This window comes from Heteronotia binoei, chromosome 2 (assembly GCF_032191835.1).
Source record: "Heteronotia binoei isolate CCM8104 ecotype False Entrance Well chromosome 2, APGP_CSIRO_Hbin_v1, whole genome shotgun sequence".
NCBI lineage: Eukaryota > Metazoa > Chordata > Lepidosauria > Squamata > Gekkonidae > Heteronotia > Heteronotia binoei.
In genome coordinates, this window is record NC_083224.1 from 171,207,349 (window position 1) to 171,228,293 (window position 20,945).

Below are 20,945 nucleotides of genomic sequence, written 5' to 3' on the forward strand. Positions count from 1 at the left end.
CCAGTTGCTTGGGGTTCATAGTGGGGGGCAGCTGCACCCTTTGCGTGATGCCTGCTGGTTCCTCAAAACATCTACCTGGGCACTACAGAAAATGGAATGTTGCAATAGATGGGTGCCAAGGTCATAGTTTGCCTAGGGCATCAAGAAACCTTGGATGCATCACCATATAAAGTAAACTTGGACTTGTGGGTCATCATACCTTATAGGATAGGAGCTACCACACTAGTGGATGTGTGGAGAACTGGATCAGAGGCAGAGAAGAAGACATCAAAAAACCAGCCTCAGCAGAAGAGAAGTGGCAGGGATAAGAAGATCCAGTCTGGAAACAATCTGGAGGTTCCACACCAGAGACAAATGATGGCCAGGACAAGTGAAGGGTCCATCCCTTGCACTGCCAAGCGTCCCTGGGCCTCCTAGTCCTTCTGCAGGCTCCCTGTTTACATGATGTGCCTCTCGCCAGGCTGTTCCTTCCACCGAAGCTCTATGACTCAGTAGCTTATTTTGCTAACTTGTCCCACATGTTGACTGTTGGACTCATCTTGAACAATCCACTCCAACACAAACATCTGACATTTGTAATTTCCAACATTTCACAGGGGAAGGGAGCTCTTCCTTCCTCCTTGGGGTGGGGTGTGGCCCCCGCTTGCTTTGAGTCTTCTGGATACATCTCTCCAAAATTAGTTGCCACCCACTGTCAGGAACTTGTCCATTTGTGTCCCCCACCCCCTCTGCCCAACCCAAAGCATATTTTGAAATTGTACCTCTGCCCAACAGTATTATTTTTAATAGGCCAGAAGGACAGGGATGTTGTGGACAAGGGAACTCCTCTCCGTTATTGGGCTCTGCAGGCTGTTTCAAATGGATCGTCGCCTTTTTTAGAAATCCTTCACACATCCTTTTTAAAGCTTTCTTCAAAAGGCTTTTAGAAAGGAATTTGTACCTTGTCTCTCAAGTGCTACATAAATTCGGCTTGAGCGGCCACTGCTTGAGCAGACCAGGAGATGTCTGCCAAAACCCACTTTCATGGCTCTGGCAAAGATCAACTGAACCACTTGATCTTGAGGACGCTAAACAAGCATCAGTTCCCGGGAAATGGAGACATGACAGTAGTTTATTTCCATGAACTAAAGTTGGAAAAGGCATCTAAGTTCAATTTTACTGTGTGTACGTTGTGAATTAAGAGAGGGGTAAAGTGCTAATGTGCAGTGGACTGGGTATGTAAAGTTATTAGATTAGTACTTTGCAGATAAGGGAGGAGGAGGATTTATACTACCCTACCTTTTACTCAGAGTGGCTTACAATATCCTTCCTTTCCTCTCTCCACAACAGATACCCTGTGAGGTAGGTATGGCTGAGAGAGCTCTGAAAGAGCTTCTCTTGAGAGAACAGCTCTGTGAGAACTGTGACTGACCCAAGGTCACCCAGCTGGCTCCGTGTGGAAGAGTGGGGGATCAAACCTGGTTCTCCCAGATAAGACCACTACACCAAACTGGCTCAACGTCCAGAACTGAATCAAACGGACCAAGCCAAACTCTATATATAGTAACATTCTCTAACACACCACTCACATTGAGAAAAAATGCATAATGCAAGATCATCACAAGTCCTCTGGGAAGGTATAACACCACTTCCAAAGAGCACCCAACACATTTCTGGGTTTAAGAGTAGTAATGATTTTGCTGAATTTCAACTACAGGTCAGTAAACCCACTGATTGGCAATAGGGCTGCAATGAACTGAAGTCTCCTAGGACAAGTAAAATACTCCTATGATAAAAAGAGTTACTGAACTATTGGGAAATACACAGCAAGGAAGCATATTTTCAAAATCATACAGCTTTTGCCTGGGCTAGGAATGGTGATGGGTACATACTGAAACCCCGAAACAGGATGTTGGGAAAAGCAGAATATAGAGGTTAGGGGAATCTACGCAAGGTAGGAAGTTAATAATTTAGTATAAATTAACTCATTTTCACAACAACCACTGCTCTTTTAAAACTGGACACCATGAGAACAATTACCACAAGATAACAAGACCTTTTAGGTAAGAGTAAGACATGGCTTGGTGTGACGTCTGAACTGACAGTCTGTGCTCAGCAAGTAAGCCAGAAACCTTAGTCTGAAGAAGGTCTGAAAACTGGTTTGTGCCTGCTACTGTCTGACATGAGATCTCAAGTTGCAAGCATCAGTTATGGCCATCACTCCACTTCCTAAGGCTTTTGTGCCAAAGAAACTGGAGTGCTGAAAAGATGGGAAAGGAAAGCAGACATGGACAGCACATGGATATCTGAATTAACACTCAGTCGTGCATGCAAAGGAAGGAACTTCTCTGAGTGTGTGATGAAACATTACAAACTTGATCAAGGTCGACCATCTAATGAAACCCAAAAGACAACTGACAGTCTGCCACCAAACTTTCGCAAAGCTGCCCATTCAATGTGCCTTGGGAGAAACTATGATTGCTAAACTGACTCAGAACTGGTTATTTTGTAGGGCAGATGTACTCACTTTCTCCTCCATATATGCAACCATCCCTAATCAGAAAACTTAAGTAACTCCACGAGAACTGCAATAAGGTAAAGCCAGCTATACCGATAAATGGCTGATGGGTTTGGAATGAAAGCACAATCTACACTCCGAACAAAGGAAATCTGAACACTGAACTTAACATACATGCACTGCATCGAGCAGTTTCACCAACTGTTGTCTAGCTCATATTGACATGCTCAGTTAAAATGCTTTCTCTCAAACCAATGTATTTCCAGATTTTTTTTTTTTTTACAAGTACTGGTGTTACAGCAGGAGGAACTGTATGGACGATCCAAGCCAAAAAGGTGGTGTAGGGCCAGAGGACATGAGGGACATGCAACCAAATACGGCACAGATGGTTCATCCCTTTGAACAATGGGTTGTCTCTAAATCCTGCATTTTAAAATGTATCACTTTAACCCTGAAAGTGGGATCTGTGCTTTTGCTTATTTAAAGCCAACAGCTGAAATCCTTGGAAGGCAGGTGCCATTCCTGCAGTCCGTTACATTTCCACATTCAGCTGCCTCCTGCTCAGCACTGTACTCATATGAACCAGGAGAACACTGTTACCTGCGTTAATTTACACAAATGCATGGGCATTTTCTACCCCCTGTAACCACAGATGTCATTGGTAGCCAATGTTCCTTCTAAGCTGCCGAATCTTGTGAGCAAAAATTCTACTTTGTGAGCCACTGGCATTAAAGTTGTGAGCTACTGCATAAACTATTGTGCTCTGGGGCCACTTTTCCTGAGCTAAGACAAAAATGTGCGAGCTAGAGGCTAAAAATCTGTGAGCTAGCTCATGCCAACTCAGCTTATAGCCACATAGAAGAACACATTAAATCTGTACGGCCGTCACACAAAGAGGGATGAAGCACTAAATATTAATGTCAGGATTTGTCCTAAGGCTTTAGTCAGCAAGAGATTCCTGTTAGAAGCTCCGGGTGCCTGGCTTGCTTGCCCCCCCGTACAAGAACTGTGTCATAAATCACAGGGGCTGTTCTATTAACAATAGGCTATTCAGAACAGACATCTCTGCGGCACAGTTGCCAGCTTCATCCAGGACCATATGTCTAGTTAGCAGCGCAAAGAGGTCCTGCCACCTGCGAAAAAGAGGGTCTCTTCAGCTGTGAAGTGGTTTCCGTCAGCTGCTACACACAGTATGATCATTCAACAAGGCCAAGGAGGATTTCCGATGAGCGTTTGTAAGGCAACTGCCAGGATTTTATGGAGTGAAAGAAGGGATCAATTTCATATTATCCAGAACTGAGAGAAGTCAATGTAACGCTCACGAAAGAACTTCAAAGTTTTATGCATAATGCTCTACCAAAGAGCTTGCCTCAGTGATAATTCCAGGCATTCTCTTCATCTTCAGTTGTGTAATTTATTTATTTACTTGAACTTGATATTCCAGACACAGGCCGGTGTATACGTAGTCCTCCAGCCCATGTATTCAGGATGCTCAAGGCAATGGCCGAAACAATTTTAAAATGGTGCCAAATGCTCAGGGCTCTGGCCACACCCCTTCTGTTAATGACTGAAAAACAACTCGTGCGATCCAAGGCGGAGTTGCACCCTTCTACATCCATTCGAGTCAGTGGGCTTAGAAGGGTGAAATTATTTAATTCTATTTATATCCCGCCCTCCCCGCCAAAGCAGGCTCAGGGCAGCAAACAAGGCCGATAGGCAAAATTAAATACATTAAAACCAGTTAAAGCCACAATTGCAGCATTAAAACTACTTAAAGCAGCCAATACAAGAACATTCAGTGCCATATTCATACTATATTTGTGATGGCGGTGTGACAAGCCTCTCCAAATAATCGCCAGATGTAATCTGAATCTAAAGGCCAGGCTCTATGGTGATCAGTTCGATTTTGTCCATACAAGATACCAACTCAATTTGACCAGGGGGAGATAAGAGATTTGGCAGTCAAAAGCTTGGTAGAAGAGCTCCGTCTTACAGACCCTGTGGAACTGTTAATAGATCCCGCAGGGCCCTAACCTCTTCAGGGAGCTCATTCCACCAGCGTGGGGCTGCAACCAAGAAGTCCCTTGCTCGAGTTGCAGCCAGCCTGGCTTCTCTGGGGCCAGCGAGAGGGTTTTGAAACTAAGATTGTAGTAAGTACTCTCTTATTTTGAAATAAAGAATTGAGCTCCCTCTCCTTTTGCATTTCTCAGATAGAACAAGAGGAATATTCTTTTGTTCACTTTCTTCGGAAAACTGTCTTAGATTGTGCGCGGGGAATAAAAAGCATTTGCAATGGAAATGTACACAGCTCTGTATTGTTATTCTCAAATGAAATTTTGCTTGCAAATGATAAAATGATGGGGGGGGGCATGCATGTTTCAATGTCCCCCTTTCCCCTCTCTACACACAAGACAGACAGGGCAGGGAAAAGCCAGAGGTGGCAACCCTAGAAGAGCAGCATCTTTGTTTCATCAGAAAAGGTCATGGCTTCAACATCAAACAATTTGCATTTACTTCCCTAAGCAATTCAGGCATTAGAATAATCTGTTTAAAACAACAACTACTTCTCCCACCCATTCAAGTTCGACACTCACCACTGATGTTTATCGCTGGCAACACGATTGACATCTTGGGCCGCCTGGTCTTATTATGGGTTGTGGCTGGCAGCAACAGGTGATCCTGAAAACGTTGAAATATGCAATCACATTACTGTTGGCAGTTTGGCATGTGTACAATGGGCATTCACAACTAGGAAGGCGTCTCCTCATAACCTGGCATTTAGATTCTAGCAGGCAGCACGAATTCAAATTGTAGCATTGCAACAATAAGCTGAGGACAATTGTTCTGCAGAAGTATCAGGAAGTCCAATGGAGCCAGTTAGGAGTAGTTTAAATTGTCTCCTTCTGCTTGCAGCAGCAATATAGTCCAGCATTTAGAACTGGAGCTAATAGTTTTGATTATTATGCACCAGATGTTCAAAAATTTCCCTTAAAAACAGTAAGGCTTCCTTTAGAGCTTCACTGTTCTTGTAAGTTGCCATTTCACCATCCTTACACTTTCAACTGTTCGCCAGAGAACATTCAGCCCCCACAACAAAACTTCTGGCTTTTACCTATCCACCTAGGAGCTGTGTGACCCTAAGTTCTGGGTGCCTTCTACTATTCCTTGTTCCTGTGTAGGCTTAGATGCTATCTGGCTTTCTTCAGGCTGCCCCAAAGTCAGTTTTACAGCATCAGAAAGCAGGGAAAAGCTGACAATGGCAGCAGTATTAAGCAAAATTTGCTCAACGGAACAGCCCAGGTTACAAACCAGGGACTATTCAACCTCCAACTATATCTATTAGAGGAACGAGTCTGCTGTTAATGAAGGATGATGAGATACTGTCTGGGATACGGCCATCCGTTTATAAAAGTGTTCAGAGCAACAAAACCCAAAAAAGCAAAGCGATATTTATTATTTATTCTCATTTCATTTGGAGACCAAGGTTAAAGAATTACACCTTAACAGAAGAGGGCAGAACGGCGGTGGGGTGAGAGGAGGGTCTTGCCATAAGGGACAGTAAGGAAGAACAGGTAGAGCTTTTTAGGAAAGACCCTCTGGTGACTGAGGGAGCTAAAATCTGAGAAGCAAAGGCCACAGGCAAGGATGTACTGAGATCAAAGGGTGGGAAGCCACAATGGGGGCAATGTTGTGGAGAACTTCAGAGGCAAAAGGGCAAACACAGATGAGAAGCAGCCTCTGTCCTTCTAGAAAATGCAGAGTGCGGGTTCAATTCGCCTTAGGGCTATGCATGGAAGGAAGAGATTAACCCTTCAACCGCCATCCCATTTAGTTTGCTAAGCAAAGCACTTCTTTTTTGATAGCATTTCAAAGGAGAGAAAGTATTTTAAGAAGAAGATGATGAAGATACTGGATTTATATCGTGCCCTATACTCTGAATCTCAGGATCTCAGAGCAGTCACAATCTCCTTTTACCCTCAAACCCTCCCCCCCACAACAGACACCCTGTGAGGTAGATGGGGCTGAGAGAGCTCTTACAGCAGCTGCCCTTTCAAGGACAACACCTGTGAGAGCTATGGCTGACCCATGGCCATTCCAGCAGCTGCAAGTGGAGGAGCGGGGAATCAAACCCGGTTTTCCCAGATAAGAGTCCGCACACTTAACCACTACATCAAACTGGCTTAAAGGACATGCTCCCCAACTATCCCTAGAAGCTAAAATGACTCCCTCCCTCCTTCAGTAATGTGACAACCCTCCCCTCACCAGCATCTGAAGTGGTACAATTTGGGAACAGCTCATACTCTGGGGCCTCCTCTGTGGGTAGATGAAATCAAAGCATCTAAATGAAGAAACGATTACAGATGCCACGGCCATCGATTTAGCAATATGCATGCATTAGATTCTTCGACAAATTCACTTGGGAGTTTATTTACATATCCTGGCCCTGCTCCCCCCCACTGCTGGCAACTCACAAAATGAATAAAACAAAACACAGTTTTAACAAAACTACGCAACCCAATTGTGCTGAGCCTTTGTTTCCCCTCTTCTTGTTGCTGGTGTAAAGCTTCAGTGTGTCCAGGGACATGAACCAAAGGGCTTTGCAGCCTATGTCTTTGGATGAGCCAGTCATTGGATTCTGGATCATCCCAAGAGAACGTTTGTTGTTTGGTCTGACTGCTCCATCATTAATATGGTATCCTTGTAAACTGGTGTGGAACCTTTTGGATGGAAAAGCAAGGCATGAAGTGTTTACATAAATAAAGCGAGTCACAAGGATATCCTGCACTGATGCTGGGTCCGCCGGCACGCTCCTACAGGGGCCCAGGCTGCCATTCATGGGTTAAGAGCCAAGAGCTCCCTGGCTTGCACCACCGGCCAACCCCAGGATTCAAATACTTGCAGAAAAGGGAAGGTCTTCTACAGCTGGCTCAGATCTTCCCTATACCCTCCCCTTTCCCAAGAGCACCACTGATACATAAACTGCAAGGCACTTGGAAATACACTCCACAGCAAGTAGAAGAAGACGACGAATGCAGATTTATACCCCGTTCTTCTCTCTGAACCAGAGACTCAGAGCGGCTCACAATCTCCTATATCTTCTCCCCCACAACAGACACCCTGTGAGGTGGGTGGGGCTGAGAGGGCTCTCACAGCAGCTGCCCTTTCAAGGACAACCTCTGCCAGAGCTGTGGCTGACCCAAGGCCATTCCAGCAGCTCCAAGTGGAGGAGTAGGGAACCAAACCTGGTTCTCCCAGATAAGAGTCTGCACACTTAACCACTACACCAAACTGGCTCTCCTACAGGGGTGCAGGCTGCCCTTCACGGTTAAGAGCCAAGAGCTCCCCCCTGTAGGGTTGCCAGCACGAAGATTTTGGAGGGGGAAGCCTGAGGAGGGCAGGGTTTGGGGAGGGGTCTTAGCCAGGGAACAGTGCCATAACAGCCATCTTCTCCAGGTGAACCAATCTCTATCTTCTGGAGATCAGTTGTAATAGCAGGAAATATCTGGGCCCTGCCTGGAGGCTGGCAACCCTACCGGCACGTAGCTGAATTTGGCACCAAGCATTAAACTGCGTCTGCTCCTCTGTCCAGCTTCAACACATCAGATATTTTATATGGCCCATTCAGTAACTCAGAGATGAGAGACACAAAATTGTTTAAAATGTCCTCTGGCTGCATGCATCATGTTGGGACAAGGGGGGGGCGGGGATAGTAATGAATTAAGCCCCTGCAGTGTTTCCAGTTACTACTGAAAGGGGGAGGAGGGAGAGAATGCTGCTTTTCACAGTTAATTTTTAAAAACCGTAGATATAAATATCTAAAATGTGTTCTTAGTAATACTAACATATGTGTCGAAAAAAACCCTGAAATGTGATTCTCCAAAAATCCGCCATTTGCTGCTTTCATGTGAAGCGTCGGGCTACAAGCAGAATAAATCACAATGCTTTCGACCCCAGCACAGATGGCTTTCGTTCTGGGCCAAAGTTTACACTTCGGATGGGATGACAACCCGAGGATCAGTCCCAGACCCGCGTGTCTGGCATGGGGGCTGGAAAACTATCCGCTTGGAAAGAGGCGATTGCCAGAGAAGCCCCTGGCTCCATCGGTCTCCCTTTCTTCACGACTATCTCTGTAACCCCGCGATCCTTGGAGCCAGATGTTCTGCACACTCAAAAATCCAGCCCAAGGCAAAATGTGCTATTTTAATCAAACCAAAAAGCAGAAAGATTTCTCGGGCTGGGCAGAAGCCTGACCAAGGACTGAGCACTCTTTAGTGTGGCAATCATGCATGCAGAACAGGGCTTTTTTTGTAGAAAAAGTCCAGCAGGGAATCATTTGCACATTAGTCCACACCCCCGAGATTGCTATTGTTTCGTGCAGGGTTTTTTTGTAGAAAAAGCCTGGTGGGAACTCAATTGCATATTAGGCCATCCCCCCGCCAAGCCAGCAAGAACTGCGTTCCTGTGCATTCCTGCTTTAAAAACACCCTGCAGATAACAATGGCTGTCGAATGCCCCTGATGCAAAGCAAGCAGCACCAAGCAGGTCAAGATTAAGACTCGAGGAGAGCCACCTCCCCCCCCCCCCCAATAGGATTGCTAGCTTCCAGGTGGCACTTGGAGATCTCCCACTATTACGATCAATCTCCAGGCAACCAAGATCAGTTTCCCTGGAGAAAATAGCTGCTTTGGAGGATGGAGTCTATGGCATTATATTCTGCTGAGGTCCCTCCTCTCCCTAAACCCTGCCTTCCCTGGGCTCCACTCCCAAATCTCCAGGTGTTTCCCCAGCAAGAGCTGGCAACCCTGCCCCCCCCAAGTAGTGGGGCTTGCCACAGCTCCTTAGACTTGGATCCTGAAGATGGAAACTCATTATTGTGCGTCCTTTCCTCCGCTGCTGTCATGATCCTAGGCCTAGCAAGGCTTGCAGGTCCCAGAGGAAGCCTGCTTAGGAGTTACTGGGAAAAGCTTACATCTCTCAGGATCCCCTCTGTCCCTCTGATTGGGTAGTGAGGGTTTTGGAGGGGAACAGGCCCAGAGAGGGGTGAGGCCAGGGAAGAGAATATATAAAGGTCAAGCCCAGGAAGTGGGTGTTCTTTTCCTAGGAGGCAGAGTTGAGGAGGAGCTGCTGCCAGGAAGAGACCCTCACCCTGTGAGGTAGGGTGAGTAGGCTAGGTTTGACTGAGGCAGTAGGGACAGTAAGCTCAGAGATGTTAGGGCATTCCTTTATTTTCCCTTCACCCCTTTACTGTTTTATTGCACCTTGTTAATTTATATTGCACTGCAATAAACCCTTTTGTTGTTGTTCACTCTGCCTGGTCCTCACGCCTATTATTTGGCCTAAGCTACAGGAGGCCTGAAGGGCTTGGGAGGGTACTCTGGGCCTTCTCAATTGTTGTTGTTCAGTCGCACAGTCGAGTCCAACTCTTTGTGACCCCATGGACAAAGTCACGTCAGGTCCTCCTGTCTTCGACCATCCTCTGAAGTCTGCTCAAATACATGTTTGTTACATCAGTAACGCTGTCCAGCCATCTCATCTTTTGCCATCCCCTTCTTCTTTTGCCTTCTGTCTTTCCCAGTATCAGGATCTTCTCCAGTGAGTGCTCCCTTCTCATTTGGTGGCCAAAGCATTTGAGCTTCAGCTTCAGCATCTGACCTTCCAGTGAACAGTCAGGGTTGATTTTCCTTAGGACTGACTGATTTGATCTTCTTGCAGTCCAAGGGACTCTCAAGATTCTTCTCCAGCAGCACATCTCAAAGGCATCTATTCTTCTGCCCTCGGCCTTCCTTATGGACCAACTCTCATAGCCATACATTACTGCTGGGAATACCATCACTTTGACTATATGGACTTTTGTTGGCAGGGTGATGTCTCTACTTTTTATTATACTGCCTAGGTTCGCCGTAGCTGTCCTCCCAAGGAGCAAACGTCTTTTAATTTCATGACTACAGTAACCACCTGCAGGGATCTTGGATCCCAGAAATGTGAAGCCTGTCACGACTTCCATGTCTTCCCCTTCTATTTGCCAAGGAGTGATGGAGCTGGATGCCATGATCTTAGGTTTTTTGATGTTGAGTTTCAAGCCTACTTTTGTGCTCTCCTCTTTCACCCTCAACAAGAGGTTCTTTAGGCCCTCTTCACTTTCTGCCATTACAGTGGTGTCATCTACATATCTGAGGTTGTTGATGTTTTTCCCAGCAATCTTAATTCCATTTTGTGCTTCATCCAGGCCAGCATTCCGCATGATGTACTCTGCATATAAATTAAATAAGCAGGGTGACAATATACATCATTGTCAAACTCCTTTTCCTATTCTAAACTAATCAGTTGTTCCATATCCCATTCTTACACTTGCTTCTTGACCCTTATAACAGGTTTCTCAGGAGACATGTGAGGTGGTCTGGTACTCCCATCTCTTTAAGAACTTGCCACAGTTTGTTGTGATCCACATAATCAAAGGCTTTAGCGTCGGCAATAAAAGAGAAATAGATGTTTTTCTGATACTCCTGTGCTTTCTCCATAATCCATCGAATGTTGGCAATTTGATCTCTAGTTCCTCTACCTCTTCGAAACCCAGCTTGAACTTCTGGGAGTTCCCAATCTGCATACTGCTGAAGCCTAGCTTGTAGGATCTTTAACATGACCTTGCTGGCATGTGAAATGAGTGCAATGGTGCGATAGTCTGAACATTCTTTGGCATTACCCTTCTTTGGGATTGGAATATAAACTGACCTTTTCCAATCCTGTGGCTACTGTTGCATTTTCTAAATTTGTTGACATAATGTGTGCATCACTTTAACAGCATCGTCTTTTAGGACTTTGAATAGCTCAACTGGGATACCGTCATCTCCACTTGCTTTGTTGTTACTAATGCTTTCTAAGGCCCATTTGACTTCACACTCCAGGATGTCTGGCTCGAGGTTAGCGATTTCACTGTCATGTTTGTCAAGGACACTGAGATCCTTCTTGTATAATTCTTCTGCGTATTCTTGCCATCTCTTCCTGATCTCTTCTGCTTCTGTTAGGTCTCTACCATTTTTGTCCTTTATCATGGCCATCTTAGCACAAAACGTTCCCTTGATTTCTCCAATTTTCTACTCAAGGGGAACCTTTAACCCAGAGTGGCGGCAGCACTTGGTAAGACCCCCCTGAGTCATGACAGCTACCAACAGGAAGAGCTTCTTACCCCCCATTAAGTGACAGCCCTTCAAATACTTAAAGAGGGCAATCATGTCTCCCCTCAACCTCCTCTTCTCCAGACTGAACGATCCCAAATTCCTCAGCCTTTCCTCATAGGGCTTGGTCTCCAGGCTCCTGCTCTATTCTGTCTAAATCCTTCTTGAAGTGAGGCCTCCAGAGTTGCACACAATACTCCAGGTGCAGCCTGACCAATGCAGCATACAGTGGGACTATTGGGAAGATCTACGTGTAGTTGACAAATTTCTGACAAGGCATCTGAAAAGGACTTAGAGGAAACTTATTTTGCTTCTTTAGACCTCTCCTTTGCACCCTTGGCAAAGCCACAAATTAAGCCCTCCCAGAGCCACCAATTTACTGGTGCATCAAACTTTTACCCAACTGCCCCAGCCCAGCATTGCTTTTTCTAGATCCAAATATCCCAACAATTCAAAATGTATGGGGTTTAACCCCATACATACAAGGCATCGCCACACTAGAAAAAGTCATCTAAAGAAAGAATAAATGTTCCCAGAAGTCTCTCCACAGCCACAGATGCATCCCAGACTCATGAACTATTCCTGGAAGTTCACTTTTAGCAACAGAATATATTATCTACTGTGAGGGTATATACCCCCGTGGTAATGAAGGGGTAGAATCGTTAGTGCATGTCCTGTATGACTGCAAGGTGTACAGCATTCACCGTGAAATCCTTCCTTTTCCTGCAATCTTGCCTACCACTCTTAATCAAAAAATGCAACACTGAAGGATCTTTTGAATTATAGCAACCCTATCGTTATACTCAAATTAGCTAAATTTGGGTGGCTTAGCACCAGAACTAGAAAGTCACGCATAGCTCTGAAGGGAAATAGCGAAGCATTTACTTTCTTTCTCTTAGTTGGTAGTTTTTAAAATGTTTAATCCCATTATAAACTGTATGTATGTTTTATAATTGATTGTTTTATAACTGATTGTACTGTGAGGGTCTCATGACAGCCCAGGGCTTTTATTGTTCTGTAAATTGGGTGTTCTCACCAGGGCCCTTTTTGTAGAAAAAGCCCAGCAGGAACTCATTTGCACATTAGGCCACACCCCCTGATGTCACCATTGTTTCGCACAGGGATTTTTTTGTAGAAAAAGCCCAGCAGGAGCTCATTTGCATATTAGGACACACTCCCTGATGCCAAGCCAGCCGGAACTGCATTCCTGTGCGTTCCTGCTTTTTAAAAAAAGCCCTAGTTCTCACTCTTTTCCTAAGCCTTGATCTTCTCAACCTTTAACTTGCTTTGTCCTCTAGTTCCATGTCCCCCGCCCTGAGCCCTGCCGGTTCCAATCTCTGCTTTAAGCAAGAGTCTCCCTGCTTTCAGCCTACTAACTTTCTGTAATTGTGCTTACAAACCTGAATTGCTGACCAAAATGTGGTTAAACATGGTTTTTTTAGGAAGGCACAAATTTGTCTGAAGATGTCAGAAACTGAAGGCTCCACACTTTTCTGTCGCAAACCAAGAACAGACCGAATGTTTGGGGGAAACGCCATCTGTAGCCTGCCAAGGAGGTTTACGCTTTCTTTCAACTGCCACACATTTTGTGCTCTTTGATGTTTCCAGATTGATGGATTCCAGCTGTTTTCATAGAAGGGGGGGGGGCTTTTTTATTTCTGGGTGCTGCGCCATTATGTGCAACTGAGCCTCTGCCGAAGCGCATTAGAACCTCCTTTCCGGTGAAAGCAGTAGAGACTGCCTCTCTTGAGGTCACTATGCCCCCCGAAGGTGCAGAGAAGCTATTGCAGCAAGGATGGGGAAAATTCGGAGTTTGCTTCCCACCTGAAACACAGCCTCGGTGTACTGCTCTGCTGGCGAAACGAGGCCTCTGGACGGGTGCAAACAGAACTTCTGTCTGACGTCAGGCGCCTCTGTGCCGAGAACAGAAGCAGCAGAGGTACCTTCACATAGGCCAGAATATAGCCATCACATGTCTGCTTCTGGTTTTCGGCTTGTCGGTGCTTAAGAACAACTGCAGGGAACATGTAGATGTTTATGAGTTTGTAACAGGAAGCAGTTGTATAACTTTACTATTGATGTATGTGTGGGATGGCAGCCATATGAGAGGGAACAAGACTTCAGACACAGGGATCTGGTTCCGTTTTGTTCAAGCACAAAGCCTATTATATATTCAAAAGAGTTCATTTTAGCGGGAGCGTAGACTTCTCAATTTCCAAGGCTGAATGTGGTCCAGGCCGACACTTAGTAATCTATATTAAGTTACCTAAGTATGAAATTATTTATATTTCCAAAAACCATATGTCATCAACAATTAACCATATGGTTTCAAAAATGTATTTTTCTCTCTAATAATAGTCTGAATTTCAAAGAAAGAGGACTCTGTGAGAGGAAAGATGTCATGAACTCCTTCACTGAAACTATTTGAGTTAATATTTCATTCATGTTTGAAAGGAAATAATTTCCTCCTCCTCTCTCTTTTCCTCATAACTGAGGCTGAGTACGTGACTGCCCCAAAGTCTCATAGTGCATCATGGCTAAGTGGGCATTTGAACTCTGGTCTCCCCAATCTTAGACCAACACTCTAAAAACTACACCACTTGCATACTGGATACTAAATATGAATCTCCAAATGCATCTCAGAATCCATAGTAAATACTGGCTTCTCAGGTAACTTGACCTGAAATTATGGAAGCATTTCTTGGGTTGAAGTAAGGTCTAGGGCAGCAGAATCTCCTCACTTTCCATATTTGGTGAACCAGCTTCATATCTCCTTTCCCTCATGTAAAGACACATAGAGGGAAAAAAAAAAAGGATTATTCCCATACCTTCAATTTCTTTCTCTCTAAAGCTGCAAGTCTCAGGACATCAACTTAACTTCCAGCATTTCAGCCACAGGGCTTTTTCCCTGGAGTTCTCCAACACACATGGCTAAAGATAAAACCATTCCCACGTCCTCCATTCCAGAGGGCCAGTTTCATGTAGCAGTTAAGCGTGCGGACTCTTAGCTGGGAGAACCGGGTTTGATTCCCCACTCCTCCACTTGCACCTGCTGGAATGGCCTTGGGTTAGCCATAGCTCTTGTCCTTGAAAGGGCAGCTGCTGTGAGAGTCCTCTCAGCCCCACCCACCTCACAGGGTGTCTGTTGTGGGGGGAGAAGATAAAGGAGATTGTAAGCCACTCTGAGACTGATTCAGAGAGAAGGGCGGGGTATCAATCTTCAGTCTTCTTCTTCTTCCTCTTCCTTTTTCTCTAGAGCTACATGGCCCAGGATACAAAAATCACTGTAACTTCCAACATCTGAGTCACAGGCCTCTGTCTCTCCCACAGAGCTAAAGACAGAAATATCCCCACCCCCTCCAGTTAGGGTTGCTAGGTCCAATTCAAGAAATATCTGGGGACATTGGGGGTGGAGCCAGGAGACACTGGGGATGGAGCCAGGAGCAAGGTTGCGGCAAGAATAATTGAACTCCAAAGGGAGTTCTGGCCATCACATTTAAAGGGACTGCAACACCTTTTAAATGCCTGCTCTCCATTGGAAATAATGGATAGGGGCACCTTCTTTTGAGGTTCATAGAATTGGACCACTTGGTCCAATTCTTTTGAAACTTGGAGGGTGTTTTGAGGAGAGGCACTGGAAGCTGTGCTGCAAATTTGGCGCCATCACATTTCTGAGACACTCCCAGCTAAGCCAGCCATTGCTCCTCCTTGTAAAAAACTCATAGCCTCTGCTGCCTTGCAGACTCAGAGCTCCATGGAGCAACTTAAACCGAAAAAGCAGACCAAATTCAAATGCAGCTCCTGGCAGGGTATGGGTAGCTATCAGCCCAATGACTGAACTATCACCTCTGGCAGGTCAATCTCTGAGAGCTCATGCCCCAAGAGGGCAGGTACAACAACCAGAACAGCTGCTTAGGTGGTGCCACTGGAAAAAACCCCAGGTTACCACCATGTACACGGTGCATGAGTCCCCTCATCTATTCACTGCCACTGATTAATTTTATTACTATCCTTGTGCCTCTGTTGGCTCTTTGCAGTCAGCCCACAGCCAAGGGACAAGGCCTGGATGGAACCAACTGGCAACAATGGCACAACCTGACCAACAGCTGCAAAGACCAGTGCGCTGCCAACCCTCTTGCGCCAGCCTGCACCATTGCAAGCTACTCAACAACCGCATGTGCAGCACAGTTGTCCTTGTCGTGGACGCAAAGGGACAGGGATGCTTCTGGGATTTTGTGGTCTCTCGGTGCCCTCGTCAGATGTACAGGAGCCACACTAGACCAAGGAAGCTGGCGTTCCTTTCATCTCACTCGCTTTCAGAACTCGGTTCCCGACCCTGTTCAATGAACATGTGGATGGTTCACAGCTGTGTCTGCGACAGCCAGCCATAAATCTTATGTTGTCTTTTTTTTTTTGTAAGTTAGCCACAACGAGTAGCCTTCAAAATCCAAAAGGTGCAAAATTAAAATTTTAAAGTTAAGACGTTAACACTCAGAATTGATGGCATATTTTTCAAAATAGGACCACAAAAGCTATAGGGAGGGGGGGGGGGGGAGGAAGCAGACCTGTGTATTATGGCATCATTCACAGTTGCTACAGTTAATTACGAGACAGTGTGTGTGCAGCCACAGATGCAAATTTCTCCCCCTCAAAGGGAGTGCCAAATCAGTCCAGCTCTCAGGAAGAAATCCCAGGGGAGAATGGGACCTGCTTCCATGGCTCTCCTTCAAAATATACTTGACATCAAAGGGAACCTCACAATTGCAAACAGTTTCTTTCAACCTTCTGAGCAGCCAACAAACCAAGGGGAATTGGGAGGGGGAAGCATCAACCGGAAGAACAAGGAGGCAACTCACGGTCTGGCATGCAAACCCGCCCTTTACCACATCTCAGCCTTCTTTTGGGATTTTCATCTTTGCAGTAACACTACCACTGAAAGGGGGCTTGGGCCTTTGTGTTCTTCGGCCAAAAGGGGGAGGGGGCTTTTAAAAAAAACCAATAAAAAAACTCTAAGCGTGGGTCTACCACATTAAAAAAACTCCACATACAAAACGGAGCTTCTATTAAAAGTTTTGGGTTTCTCCAAAACAAAAGCAAAAGTATAATCAGGTTGCTTAATTCATTTTTCAGAGGCTGTTTTCTGCAGTGCTGGTCATGTTCCAAGTCTACAATTAATCTACCTGATCTATTTTTGCAGCCTTTGCACTTCTGTGAGAGTGAAGAAACAGCAAGAGGGCTTCTTGTCTAAGCGCTTCGCCAGAAACAGTCCAATCCCACAGTTCATAAAATGGTCTACTGTTTCAGATTACCCCTTTCTGACAGCACCAGACAGGATTTCATAAGAAACCGGCAGCCACTAACGTTTGCAGCAGCCCTCGGTTCCTTTGCATTGCTTCAAGGTGACCGTTCTGGCTCTGTCCTGCAAACAGACTTACTTGAGCCTTAGAGAATCAAACCCTGAGTTCCAGGGTGGTCCCAGGCAGATCACGGGTGCAGGGGCAGAGGATGGCACCCAGATGGTCAGAACTTGGATGTGCCCCATGTGTCTTGGGCGGGGTGGTGGAGCAAATGGCAAAAGCTCTCCCCAAGCCAAAGTAAAAATAAAAAAGCGCTTCTTCCCGTCCCTAATTTTGGCCCCTCATCTTTGACCCAGAGACCCTGAGAAAGTGTGAGAAACTCTGAATCCTCCTACCTGGAACAGCATTTAAGGAATTGCACTTTCCTCAGAGCGAGCAGGTAAAGCTTTCCCATTTATGGATTTCCACCCCCACCCCCCACCTCTGTGATGTGAATAAAAAAGTAGCATAATTGCTGAATGAATGAAACTTTGCCATCTCTTAACACTTTGCTAATACATATTGCAAAAACGGCTGAATCCCATTAGTGAACTCTTGGGAAGATGATGGATAAACCAGGCTAAACACATGATGCAAGGTATCTTTTTAAAAAAGGATACTCCAAAGGTTAGCACTGACTCTGTTCTGGTGCATCCATGGGGGAAATGATGCCCAGAGAATGTGGAATTTACATGTCAGATGCTCTGACGATGTGATCCTTAGCACAGTGATAATAAGCCTTGGTAGCCCAGGTGAAAGCCAATGATCTATTTTGTATTTAAGTAACCATAACCCTCTTTCCCTGCCCTCTAACTTGAATCAGTTACTGGGATTTAGGGAGCCAGTGTGGTATAGTGGTTAAGAGCAATGGACTCTAATCTGGAGAAACAGATTCAATTCCACCCTGCTCTACCAGAAAACAAGCTGGGCGACCTTGGGTCAATCACAGTCCTCCCAGCCCCCCCCCCCCAAATAAGCCGAGCTCGCTGAAAAAAAGCTAGAGCTTTGGGCTGCCAGATAATCCTACATCTCCTGGCTACGCCACTCAAAATGCCATATGATTTTTTTTTAACTTGGATGCAGAATGACAGAGCTGGCATGCAATACCCCCTCTAAGCTGTGGAGTCTTGTGAGCAAAAATTCTACTTTGTGAGCTACTGGCATTAAAGTTGTGAGCCAGGGCATAAATTAGTTTGCTCTGGGGTCATTTTTCCTCACCTAAGACAAAAAATGTGTGAGTCAGAGGCTAAAACTGTGAGCTAGCTCACGCTAACTCAGCTTAGAGGGACCACTGCTGGCATGGTCTCTGCAGTAGGATGTTCAAAGGAGCCCTGTAATGCGTTGTCCAAAAGACTTCACTGCTGTCTCCTTGCTTGAGCAAGAGAGATGTAACCAAAACTCAGGAGGCTGGGACAGTAAAGGACCAAACAGGGCAAGACAGCATCCTGCTGGGCTGAAGGAGAGCTAGAGGAGGCTGCGATGACAATCGGTGGGAAAGGGCTGATAGACACAGCCCAAACATCAGCAATGAGCTGCTGGGACAGACCCTCTAAACCAGGGGTGTCGAACTTATTTGCTATGAGGGCCGGATCTGACATAAATGAGACGTTGGGCCGGGCCGTGTCAGGCTGGACCATGTGTGTACCTATTTAAGATAAGGTAGCAGAGATATAAACTTTTAAAATGACACAGACAAACACAACTAAATATATATATTTTTTTTTAAAGAACAAACCTTAAAACATGCTTAAAACATTAGCACTTGTTGATCTTAAAGGTACTTTCTTTATATTGCTCCCATGAGATCCAGGGAACTGGGCAAAGGAAGCTCTGGCTCTTTCCCTCCCTCCCCAGAGGACCAGGAGGGAGAGGAGCCTCAAACAATGGAGAAAATTGAGGCTTTGCTCTGTAGCTCCTGTGCGATTGAGCAAGCCTTGCAAAGCAAGCTGATATGCAGAAGGAAGCAAGAGAGAGAGAGAAGGAGGCAGATGACAGCCAGTTGCTTAGGGGCCTGATAGGAGCCCTCCAAGGGGCTGATTTGGCCCCCGGGCCACATGTTTGACACCCCAGCCCTAAACCCAGAACAGTGGCTTAATAAGAGAGAAATAATGCTTCCAATACTGCATGTCTTTTCAGGCAGCTTCAGAATCCCTGGCCTGCGGTACAGCCTTTTGTCTGGACTGAACATTAACGGGGTGGGGTAATAGCTTTCCTAAAGATGTGTGCTCTGATGGCTTTCTGCATTGAAAACCGTTCCAGCCTTCAATGCCATCAGATGTCTGAGTCCAGATCCTGAGTTTTTGAGAAAATGAAAAATACAGTAAGTACAGTAATAGAAACTGGCATTTGCTTTCCTTTCATTCGCCATTCTTTTTTCTAGGGCTCTCCATTGCTTAAGGACTTCAGGCAAAGGTTGGACAACCTCTGGCAGGATCCTTCATATCTGGTGCTAGGCCAGATGCTCTATAAGTAGGGTTGCCAGCAGACCTGGAGAAAATTGTCCTGCCCGTTTAACGTGTGGAAATAGGCACCTGAAGCTTTTCATGGCATGGAAGTGAATAAGACCACCAGGTAAACATCACCCAATCAAGCCTCTACAATAGGGACAGGGCATTTTTCTCCAGGCCTGTTGGCAATGCTATTGATGAGGCTGCTTCCGGCTTCAGAACTCTATATGCAATTCAGCAACCTATGGAAGAGGCTTCCGAGACAGCATGCTTATGCCACCATTTACCACATGCACAAGAGGATGTATGATAGGTAAGATGAATGGCATCTGTTGCTCTGGCTGCACGGTGGATCCCCTCTCAGCCTGACTGCCCCGTGCTGCTGCAGAGTTCATTTCTGAGTGGCAGAACCAGTTGTAGGCCACTTCCAAGGAGGGCAAAATCCGTCTGGCTAAGGACCAGAGCCCAGGGGGAGCGGGATTCAACTGAGTCCAGCGAAGGATTCGTCATACCGCCTTTGAGTTTCTGAAAAGATACCCTCTACAGACTGCCTCAGAAGCAGCAAAGGGATCTCAGAACTTCTACTGCTGAGCCAATCTGATATGATGAATCATAAAACAGTGGCATTCTAGACCGGGAGTGGCCAAACTCTGCCTCGGAAGCCACATGTGACTCTTGAAGCCCCCACTGCCTTGTTGGCCAGCTTTAAGAAGGTATTTGTCTCTCTAAATTATTTCTCCAAGCCAATCAGCCTTCAGCCTGGAGAATGCATTTAAAGTTAAAGTTGCTTTCTTTCTACCACCCCTCCCCCCTCAACTATTTTCCTTCCTTCCTTCCTTCCTTCCTTCCTTCCTTCCTTCCTTCCTTCCTTCCTTCCTTCCTTCCTTCCTCTAATGTGTATTCTATGTGGCTCTTACACTAAGCAAGTTTGGCCACCCCTGTTCTAGACTATACTGTTACAGACTGCAGATGGAGGCTTACCTTTTTTAATGTGGCCCTATGTTAAAAGTTCCCTGTGTGTGGTGAAACTAGCACATTTGGGAGGAAGGTTTAGCATAGCTCTCTGCCCAATATATTAAATCTTAGCACATATAGGGAACCCTTTCTTGGGGAAACCATCTTTCTGAAACACTGTCAATTCTTCCACCGCCAATCTGAAATGCTATAGCCCAAAGTTTTATCATCACATTCCTATACCAGTCTCAGCTGTGGCCTGAGGATACAGAAGAATGGGACAAGGAGAACAGACTGTACCTTTCCAGAAAGTACACAGAGGGTGCCATTTTAAAACCCTTTCCCCCTTAAAATGCTCCCTGTAAGGCAAAAACTAGCATCAGGCATAAAACTTTCTGCTTTCAAGGAAGCTTTTTAATGCAAGGGACAAAATATGAAGTTGCCTGCACATGTAGACTTAGATCCGCAAGAAATCTGACTTGCACAAGTAGGTAACTCCCGTCAACGAAGAAACCAATGTGCAAAACAATTCCAAGAC

At 45.6% G+C, this 20,945-nt stretch overlaps 1 protein-coding gene across 1 annotated transcript in view; it reads right to left on the reverse strand.

Annotated features, from left to right (window-relative positions):
• ATF6 (activating transcription factor 6) overlaps window positions 1–20,945 on the reverse strand; it is a 95,398-nt gene that overhangs the window by 25,406 nt on the left and 49,047 nt on the right. Inside the window, exon 15 of the mRNA XM_060232447.1 lies at window positions 5,092–5,176. Coding sequence (XP_060088430.1) covers window positions 5,092–5,176 — 85 coding nt within the window. The remainder of the gene's footprint in view (window positions 1–5,091; window positions 5,177–20,945) is intronic.